Consider the following 10,958-nt stretch of genomic DNA (forward strand, 5'->3'; position numbering starts at 1 on the left):
GACGCTGCAAATCAGGGGAGTGTACCACTACACCATCAGCGACCTAAGCATGAATCGTAAATACAAATGAAAACCGAAATAAGATAAGATATCCTTTTTTCGTCCCACGCTGGGGAAATTTACAGCCTCCAGCAGCAAGAATGTATGTAGAAAGAAGAAAGAGAAAAAAAATTCATCTTTCGATGCCACTAAAAGCAGATGCTTTCAATTAACGGATGAAATAACGGTACTCACCTCAGTGTTCCGGAACTTTTGGAGGGGAGTGTCTTTTTTTTTTCTTGGTGAACGACCACTTGGTGGCACTCCCCATCCATATTCTGTGGTCCAAGTCAAGTCAAGTCAAGTCAACAGTATTTATAGAGCACTTTCAAACAGCCATCGCTGCGTCCAGACAACTATCAAGACAGCCTGTCCACTTCCATGTTTAGATGTGTGTTTTTTTTAATATTATGAATTATGTAGAACTGATGAAACTCGTCTGTAGTTAGGTAAACCAAAAACTGCCTCTCTAATGTATTATTGTATACGTTCCTAATAAATCGATTTTGAAATCGGGAGACATGATATGTCTCCCTCTAGTGGTACTCACAAGCATAAGATAAGATATCCTTTATTTGTCCCACACTGGGGAAATATACTCCCTAAATCGAGTTGTAGTTCATTTTTAAGTTCCTCTTATTTTCAAACATTTTAAAAGTAACATTTGTATTTGTTTTTTTACGCCTTATGTGAATCACATGTGTTCCGCTTCTTGGCAGAAATGGATGAGTGGAATTGTTAATTATAGCACGAGCACAATAGTTTAAAAATATATATAAAGTATATATTTGTATATTTGAGTAGAATGTGAGTACAATAATTTTAAATATACTTTTTAGGACTAAAACAATGGTCTCGTTTTTCAATGGCCACTTAGCCCTTTTATGCAACTGTATTTTCACGTTGCTCATTATCGTGATAGCTAAAACTTTTTTTGTACGCATTTGGTTTTTTTTTTCAAAACAAATGCGCATTTTATCATCAGAAAAATATCGTTGTGATCATATGTGCTGATTGTTATGTAAAATGAAGTCGGTGCCACATTGCCTTGCCCATAACGAAAGACACGCACACGCGCATCACGTCTTGTGCTAAGAAGGTCAAATTTGCTTGCGCCGGTTGCGCAATCGGCGCACGCAAAGTCAATCTATCCCCAATCTGCTCACGACCCCCCCCCCCCCCTGCACCCCCCACTCCCCCGCCCACAGTCCCTTTATGGTGTGACAGAGGAGGGGAAAAAAAGTTGTCACGGTTCGAAATCATTGTCGGCCTCCCCAGCCAATCATCGATTTGGACGCCAAAAAAGTGAATATAAAAACGCGCGCGCTAATCAAGTGATGCCAATCAGTGTTTGGACTTTAATCCTAAAGAAAGCGCGTTTTTTCTCCCCCCCTCCCATCTGCGCGCGCACACAATGCGTTTCTCTCACGCCGGCTTGACTTTGCTGATGCTTTCGGCCGCAGTGTGCCTGTGCGAGCAGCAGGCGCAGACGCAGCAGTCGGAGGAGCCGTCCGAGTCGTGCTCCGGCTGCGACTTGCGCCAGCAAATCAAAAGCATGCGCCTGAACGCCATCAAGTCCCAAATCCTGAGCAAGCTGCGCATGAAGGAGGCGCCCAACATCAGCCGCGACGTGGTCAAGCAGCTCCTGCCCAGGGCGCCGCCGCTGCAGCAGCTGCTGGACCAGTACGACGTCCTGGGGGACGACAACCGCGACCGCGCGGTCGTGGACGAGGACGACGAGCACGCCGTCACCGAGACCATCATGTTGATGGCCACGGAGCGTAAGTGGACCGATTGGGAATTGCTTTTTTGATTGAAGCGTGGAGAGAACCAGACCGAGAACCGTCAAATGTGGATTTTGGGTGTTTCCATTACACACAATAACATTTTTGAATGTGTTTTCATTTCAAAAATCTGTTTCAAACATTGCAAGTTATTGCGATTGATTGGCAAATATATTAAGGCGGCTTATTTTTTGCAAACATATTTGATTCCTTTCATTAGATGGTGCATTAAATAATATTAGAAAATGTAACACCCATTTCGCATGTGACGTGTTTTTCCAATATCGTGCAGCCCTCTCCGTTAGAATCAAATTGTAGATATCACCAAACGGAACCCCCCCCCCCCCCAAACACATCAATGGGCAAGAATAACAACACCCTTTGTCCTCGATAGCAAAATGATGATGCAAATATTTGAAATGCTGATGGTGAAGAGGAAGAACGTATTTGCGGAAATCTCAAACGTTCTCTTTGATGAAACAAAACTGAAGGACCGATATCGCCGACACGTATCGATTTACGTGGGAAATGTGATGAAGTTGCCATTCATATACAGTATCTTCAATGACATTTTAAATGTTGCTGTAAATATCTCAAATATCTCAAAACTGGAGTTACGGAGAACAACAATTCACTTCAAATAAGCTGTAAATCAGTGGTGGGGATATTTGCTGCGGAATTGGAGTAGGATCTTTGTCAGGAGTAGCGTACGAAGGGGAAAAAAAAGACGTCAGTCAGCTGCAGATACTGTATCTCCATTTCAGTTTAGATTGGGCAAAACTCAAATTAATTGCGACTAGTAAGCCGTTGTTGATATCGACAACGTTAACCGTCAAACTTAGTTTGGAATCTGATTGAAACCTCGAGTGACCGTTTTACGTAGGCCGCAAAAGCAAATGGAGGGAAAAACGAGTGGACGATGGCCGGTAAACTTTTGAATCAACAGTCGGAATTGGGTCGAGGTGGCAAAAATACTTACACTGTCGGTACTTAAGTCTACGCGTCCTCCAGATAATGACATAAAAGTGACAGCAGGTCCTGCAGGAGCAAAGCAACCCCAAAATGCAAAATGGGCTCATAATAGCAGCGATAATAATGAAAAGGCTTCACCCCCCCACCCGTACGCATTTTCCAGATGAGTGTGAAACTCAATTATCTGTTTTCAGACTTTAAAAACGACTTTCTGTTGTTGTTGTTGTTGTGGGGGGTGGCTAACAATTAGCACGTACGTGAACAAGAATGAATGGATGATGGATTCATTTCCTCATGGCTCCGCGGTCCCGTTCTCCCTCAGCCGAGCCGGAGGTGCAAGCCGACGGCTCGCCCAAATGCTGCCTGTTCACGCTGAGCCCCAAGTTCCAGGCGAGCCGCGTGTTGCGGGCGCAGCTGTGGGTGTACCTGCGGCCGGCCGAGGAGCCCACCGCCGTCTTCCTGCAGATCTCGCGGCTGACGCCGGCGTCGGACGGCGGGCGGCGCGTGCGCGTGCGCTCGCTCAAGCTGGACGTGAAGGCCGGGGCGGGCTCCTGGCAGAGCATCGACGTCAAGCAAGTGCTGAGCGTGTGGTTGCGACAACCCGACACCAACTGGGGCATCCACATCAACGCCTACGACAACGCCGGCAACGACTTGGCCGTCACCTCCGCCGAGCCGGGCGAGCAAGGCCTGGTAAGATGTTGCCAAATGCTAAGTGTTAAGCATCAAGCTAATAAGCTAATAAAAGCGAACTCCTGTCCAAGTACTCCGGCAAGGGAACGGGAGGGCGATCTGCTGCCACCTAGTGGCACTTTGAGTACAGCACGCTGCTGCTGATGATGCTGATGAAGTTTCCCCGACTCGTTTCCATCACTAATCAGCATAAATTCCAAAAGAAAAACTTCACGCGCATTTATTTGATGAATTCCACTAAGTTGACGTCTCCCAAGATTTGCTGACCACGACGACGTCGTGTCTCGGGAATTTTTTTTTTTCGCCGCTCAAATTGACCAGTTTTCAAAATGAAGACCACATGAAAACACAATCGGACGGAATTGATGAGAATGAGGCTAAAATGTGTACAAATATAATCATTTGGACTTTCATTCTTTGTTCTTCGTGGTGGATCAGCGGTTAGCACGTCCGCCTCACAGTGCAGAGGTCTGCGGTTTGATTCCGACCTCGCGTAGAGTTGACTTTATTCTCATTACAACTGTTTCTCTCTGTGCGCGTGGTCTCCACGTTGTCTTTTGTGTCTCGGCAGCAACCCTTCATGGAGGTGAAGCTGAGCGAGGGTCCGCGGCGCCCGCGCAGGGACTCGGGCCTGGACTGCGACGAGAACTCGCCAGAGTCGCGCTGCTGCCGCTACCCGCTGACCGTGGACTTCGAGGACTTTGGCTGGGACTGGATTATCGCGCCCAAACGCTACAAGGCCAACTACTGCTCGGGCGAGTGCGAGTACATGCACCTGCAGAAGTACCCGCACACCCACCTGGTGAACAAAGCCAACCCGCGGGGGAACGCCGGCCCGTGCTGCACCCCCACCAAGATGTCGCCCATCAACATGCTCTACTTCAACCGCAAAGAGCAGATCATCTACGGCAAGATCCCGTCCATGGTGGTGGATCGCTGCGGCTGCTCTTGAGCCCCCCGGCCCGCCCCCAGCCCATCACGAGAGAGTAGGGAGCTGTTGAGGGGGGCCTTTTCCACCCCCCCCAAACACCAATTCTGGTCTTTTTCCTGGTGCGGTCGAGGCCCCGATAAGCCCAAGGCGCTCACGCAGCTTACTGTCGCTTCCTTTCGCTCCTCCGCGAGGGCGACGCTAGCCATAGACAACAAGGCTTTCGCAATCATCACTTGGGCCCCCACGGCGCATTTTCGCTGACCGTATCTCAAAACAAAAAAACAAAACCCGGTCGTCTCCCGAAGACCGAAGAACCTCCACAGGCGTCGGAAGATTTTAGAGTGCCACAAGTTGTCTCGTCTGATCAGTCGGACGTCTCGGAGTTCGCTGTCTGCGCTCCAAAACCAAACTTATGAGTCCAGGAAACCTGTGCGGTCCCAGGAAATTTCGTCCCAACAAGCGCCCTCAACATTCTAAAGCCAATATGCAAACGTATTACCCCAAAATGGCGAAGGCTCAAAGAATGCAGTGTTCGAGGCGAACGTCGATTGTGGGAATATGTTGAGTACGCGTACGCTCTGTAACAATGCAGTTTGCACTATGGCCCGCCAAAAGGAAACACTTGGTGGCTACGAAAGTTGTAAAAATGGATTTTGATACGTTTGTATTGTATGCGTATGAATTTTTTCTTGTTACTGGGGTTTTCTCTCTCTTTTTTTTTTTTCTTAACCGCTTTTTGGTCCTCACGAATCAAACTGCAATTTAACAAGAAAGCAGATGTACTGCAACAACTATATACTGTACTTATTTTACCAAATAAAGTTTTTAGCTTGAGTGCTGGTCTTTGTTTTAAGCTACCCAAAATGATGCACCGTCAAAGAATCACTTCCACAGTTGTGTCCCATCTTAAACTCTTTGTGTCACATAGAGATCCAAGAAAAAAAAAAATCAAATTAAAAATTCATTGAAACACTTACGTGTGCTTGTCGCACGCTGCTTGTGTTTATTATTTATTATTATATTTCGAAAACACCACCGTTTTCACGCAGCTCGTACCATATGATTTTGTTGTATTAATCCGCCACATCTTAAATGCCGGTCCCTGAAAATATTGTCTGACATAAACCGGTCCGTGGGGCTAAACAGGTTGGGGACCCCTGGTCCAAGCGACCGCGATATGCATAAGCGATTGATTTTCATCGCTGTCTTTTTTTGTTGTTGTTGATTTACAAGCGACGCGGGACTTGACGGACTTTAAGAGCTTCGCCTCAGCAGCTGAGAATCTGTATGTCTTCAACACATGCTGTAAACTGATAACACGTGGTGTGAGTAAGCAGGGAGTAAAATCCCAGTTAGCAAAATTGGTCTGGCCCAGCTCTGGGGCAGACACGGCACGTACACTCGGCCCACATACCTCAATGAATGACGGTCCTGCAGTGGCCCACGTCTGGCATCCACGATGTGGGCCGCATTCGGCCCAGATCTGAGCCGCGTTGTAAAACCATATCTGGCCCTACTCCGGCCCGACAGGTTGCTGATATCAGCCTGAATTCAACCTCGACTAAGCCACATCTTTCGTGAGCCATATTTGACCCACATTAAAAAAAAGTCTCAAAAACTACTGTTATAAAAATGTTTATTGTCATAATTTGTGAACCTCACATATAACTCCATATAACTTTTCTTTATTTAACAGTGAACACAAAGTCCAAAATGGGGATGCAGTTTACTCTTGAACGGTATGTTTCGGTCCATTAAATTGTTGCGCTCTCCATGTCCTCTTTTCTTCTCATGCTCTCCTTCCTGTCGACCATGTATATATAGTAAGGCGTTTTTAGACGAAAAATATGACCATGTATAGTAAGGCGTTTTTAGACGAAAAATATGACCATGTATAGTAAGGCGTTTTTAGGCGAAAAAAACGACCATGTATAGTAAGGCGTTTTTGGACAAAAAAACGACCATGTATAGTAAGGCGTTTTTAGCCGAAAAAAAAGACCATGTATAGTAAGGCGTTTTTAGACTGTCGTTTTTTTCGGCTAAAAACGCCTTACTATACATGGTTGTTTTTTTCAGATAAAAACGCCTTACTATACATGGTTGTTTTTTTCAGCTAAAAACGCCTTACTATACTATGTCTTTTTTTTGGGGGCTAAAAACGCCTTACTATACATGGTCGTTTTTTTCGTCTAAAAACGCCTTACTATACATGGTTGTTTTTTGAGGGCTAAAAACGCCTTACTATACTATGTCTTTTTTTTTGGGGCTAAAAACGCCTTACTATACATGGTCGTTTTTTTCGGCTAAAACGCCTTACTATACATGGTCGGGTTTTTTCGTCTAAAAACGCCTTACTATACATGGTCCTTTTTTTCGTCTAAAAACGCTTTACTACACATGGTCGTTTTTTGGGGGCTAAAAATGCCTTACTATACATGGTCGTTTTTTCGTCTAAAAACGCCTTACTATACATGGCCGTTTTTTTCGGCTAAAAACGCCTTACTATACATGGTTGTTTTTTTCGTCTAAAAACGCCTTACTATACATGGTCGTTTTTTTCGTTTAAAAACGCCTTACTATACATGGCCGTTTTTTTCAGCTAAAAACACCTTACTATACATGGTCCTTTTTTTCGTCTAAAAACGCCTTACTACACATGGTCGTTTTTTTCGCCTAAAAACGCCTTAATAAACATGGTCGTTTTTTTCGTCTAAAAACGCCTTACTATACATGATCGTTTTTTTTCGTCTAAAAACGCCTTAATAAACATGGTCGTTTTTTTCGTCTAAAAACGCCTTACTATACATGGTCGTTTTTTTCGTCTAAAAACGCCTTACTATCCATGGACGTTTTTTTCGGCTAAAAACGCCTTACTATACATGGTCGTTTTTTTCGTCTAAAAACGCCTTACTATACATGGCCGTTTTTTTCAGCTAAAAACACCTTACTATACATGGTCCTTTTTTTCGTCTAAAAACGCCTTACTACACATGGTCGTTTTTTTCGCCTAAAAACGCCTTAATAAACATGGTCGTTTTTTTCGTCTAAAAACGCCTTACTATACATGATCGTTTTTTTTCGTCTAAAAACGCCTTAATAAACATGGTCGTTTTTTTCGTCTAAAAACGCCTTACTATACATGGTCGTTTTTTTCGTCTAAAAACGCCTTACTATCCATGGACGTTTTTTTCGGCTAAAAACGCCTTACTATACATGGTCGTTTTTTTCGTCTAAAAACGCCTTACTATACATGGCCGTTTTTTTCAGCTAAAAACACCTTACTATACATGGTCCTTTTTTTCGTCTAAAAACGCCTTACTACACATGGTCGTTTTTTACGGCTAAAAACGCCTTACTATACATCACTGGTGTCAAACTCATTTCACATGGTGGGCCACATACGTCCTCGGTAGATGTCAAGTGAGCCGGACCATTAAAATGAAAACATACTTTGCTATAAACAACCAAAACAACATGTCTTTCCTTTGTTTTGGTATAAAGAAGCACAAGAATATTTGGAAAATGTTGAAATTTAATGAACGTATCTTTTCCAAAACATTTCATGAAGCACCTTACATTTCCTTCCACAAATGTGCAATTGACTTTTATCATTCACATATATGCATTGCAACTGATCCCTTTGATTGTACAAACTTTAACAAGTAATTGGTATTGAAAAATATAGTAATGCACTTTATGAATAAACAAGATTCATAAAGAAAGGACGTTTTGAACCATTTGCACGTGCATATAAAATCTAAATGTAATCTCTGCCTACACCTTACAAACTAAGGAGAGTGCTCTTAAATGTGTACCGTAAATGTGAGAGTGCTATTGATAGCGTCTGCTGTCACGGGTCTGTCTCAGTGACGGACTGAGGCTGCTGTTGTCTTCTTCTCTGAACAAAACAGTGTCCCCTAGCGGATACTCAATGGATTGCACCTTATTAAAAATATTAATTGTGTCTATTATGCATTTTTTTTTCATTTTTAAATTATCCCACGGGCCTGATTGAACCTCGAGCGCGCGCGCGCGTGTGTGTGTGAGATGAACGGAATGATTGATTTCCATGACTCAGCTATTTTATTCTTGCAGCCTAATGAGGGGATGTGAAGTGACAGCGTGACCTCTGCCGGGCTTGACGGCCTCAATGAGACTTGACTTCCGCCCAGTAGAGGGCGAATTGAGCGTCGCCCCTAGAGAGCCACTTCCTTGCCCCGCTGAGAGCTGGACCGCAGCCCGGCCACAAAACCCTCTTTTTTAGACATTTTTAAAATTCTCGCCTCCTCCCGTTTGCCAGTGATGCACAAGTGGCACAAATAAAGTAGCAGATATGTGTATTTTGGACTCCTTACGGGGAGTATTAACAACGATCACATAACAGATGCAGACTAGTACGGCCTTAAGGTGACACGGAAACTCGCTTAGTCTTCTTTTTTTAAGTGTCTTTCGGGTCATCTTCCAGTAAACAAAAGCAACAAAGGTGGAGCGTTTTCACCTGTGGGCGACTTTAATCAAATCTGACTTTGAATGCGGCAAAACGAATTGCTGAGAATTTTGTCCGTCTGACATTGCGCATGTGTGCCGAGAGCCAGCTTGAAGCGCCCCATATGCCGTTTATTGCCGCCCGTCCGTTCCTCGCGGGTCGTTCCTCGCAGCTTCGCCTGAGCGTCGTGACATCTGTTGTGATGGCGGGACTCTGGAGGACTGCATCCGCCAGTGACATTCCACCTCTTGACAGGTGAGGAAGTGAGAGCGAGAGGAGAGGGAAGAAGGATGTTCGGGGCTATGCGACCGCTCCAACACAGCTGGAGACCCGGTTATTGGACGCCATTCTTGTTGTGTTAACATTAGCAGAACTGGAACGGATGAAACTGGGATTCAAATTTTTTTGGGGGGGGTAGGGGGGGTCTTGGGGAATGTTAAACAATACATTTGTATCAAAATGTTGAAGAGTAATCTGGTTGTTGGCAATACAAAAAAAATCCAAACTTTCTTCCGAGCCGCTTGATCCTCACTAGGGTCGCGGGGGGTGCCGGAGCCCATCCCAGCTCTTCGGGCAGTAGGCGGGGGACACCCTGAATCGGTTGCCAGCCAATCACAGGGCACACAGAGACGAACAACCATTCGCACTCACACCTAGGGACAATTTAGAGTGTTCAATCAGCCTGCCATGCATGTTTTTGGAATGTGGGAGGAAACCGGAGCACCCGGAGAAAACCCACGCAGGCCCGGGGAGAACATGCAAACTCCACACAGGGAGGCCGGAGCTGGAATCGAACCCGGTACCTCTGCACTGTGAAGCCCACGTGCTAAGCACTGGACTTTCTACTCGAGTATTTTCTGCGGAGCGTATGGGCAGCCATTTGGTTGATTTATTTGCTTAAAAATCTTTTCTCCATTTTTTTGGGGCGGTCAATTTAGGTGCTCTCCAGGACTACTCGTTTTGATGCTTCTATTATTACGCAACAATACGCTGTGGGTTTCAAAAGAGCTGATCAAAAAAACAAGCGTGCTAAACTGGAGCCTCTTTCGTAAGGTTTGTCCTCGCTACGGGCGAGGGGTAACCTTGGAAACTACCCCGGTGGACTTTGGCCATGAGATATGGTACACCCTCAACTGGTCGCCAATGGCACGGAGAGAACCCGCAAAGTCCGCAAACCTCAAATGTCTCCTCTGCCATGCCGAGCAGCAGGCAGTTCAAGGGGTTGCCCTCAAACACGCCCGTCGTTCCGCTCGAGGCAATTCTTTTTCTCCAGCGGAACGTTCTTGCTGAAATCGACGTGGTGGAGCGGGGGCGGCGTATCGCCGACGCATATTGTAATCACGTCAACAAGCCGAGTCCGGCCTTGTTTGTTTCGATCCCTGCTGGGTCCGCGGAAGGCAATGAAAAGTCATAAAACGGACCCGGGACGCGATAACGGCCAGATGGCCAGCTGGTGAACGCTGCCTGTCTTCGCCTGAAGGAGTGATTTATCCTTTCCGTCCGCGCGCCGTTTGCTTTTTCACTTAGGGAGAAGGAATGGCGATTCCGACATGAACATTGACAGTCACCTCGGGGAAGCCGTCGGATGATTTAGGACTGGAAGTTTGGACACAAATTTGCTGTCCGTTCCAGAAATGTTTACAATATTAATCACTGGCCTGTTGTTGGGTTTTCTACGGAAGGGTTAAAGGGGGAGCTTTTGCCCCCCCCCCGAGCCAGGCCGGGTCCAAGGCCACGACCTGCTTCGGAAGTGACGGTGTCGGAGAATAAATGTAGCTGAAAGTAAGGCCAAGGGAGGGTAGATGATGGAAAACTCCCGTCTGGAGAGGACATGCCACGTTCTCCTGCGAAGGCGGGCGGATGTGCCGGAGTGTCAGCTCGGTGTCAAATGGGCCGCAAGGATTTGTAAAGCTCACAAAGAGCACTCATGGTATAGGTTGTGCACACACAATGCATTTACAAGAGACGTGGCTCAGCTCGGTGCAGGAGTTTGCAAAAAAAAAAAAATAAGAATAATAATTACAAAAAATAAGAATCACTTTTCCCCACGTGT

The 10,958-nt window shown here is 45.7% G+C and overlaps 1 protein-coding gene across 1 annotated transcript; it reads left to right on the forward strand.

Moving 5' to 3' along the window:
- The first annotated feature begins 1,001 nt into the window (after positions 1–1,001).
- Positions 1,002–4,719, forward strand: mstnb (myostatin b). The gene is made up of 3 exons (XM_052081942.1): positions 1,002–1,820; positions 3,118–3,488; positions 4,060–4,719. The coding sequence occupies exons 1-3, from the start codon at positions 1,454–1,456 to the stop codon at positions 4,438–4,440; spliced, it is 1,119 nt and encodes a 372-aa protein (XP_051937902.1). The 5' UTR covers positions 1,002–1,453; the 3' UTR covers positions 4,441–4,719.
- Positions 4,720–10,958: the final 6,239 nt, after the last annotated feature.

Source organism: Hippocampus zosterae, chromosome 12, assembly GCF_025434085.1.
Source record: "Hippocampus zosterae strain Florida chromosome 12, ASM2543408v3, whole genome shotgun sequence".
Classification (NCBI taxonomy): Eukaryota; Metazoa; Chordata; class Actinopteri; order Syngnathiformes; family Syngnathidae; genus Hippocampus; species Hippocampus zosterae.

Coding starts and splice junctions, on each gene's coding strand:
- mstnb (XM_052081942.1), top strand. CDS start 1,454: ATGCGTTTCTCTCACGCCGGCTTGACTTTGCTGATGCTTTCGGCCGCA. Junction 1,821..3,117: donor CATGTTGATGGCCACGGAGC/GTAAGTGGACCG, acceptor GTTCTCCCTCAG/CCGAGCCGGAGGTGCAAGCC. Junction 3,489..4,059: donor AGCCGGGCGAGCAAGGCCTG/GTAAGATGTTGC, acceptor GTGTCTCGGCAG/CAACCCTTCATGGAGGTGAA.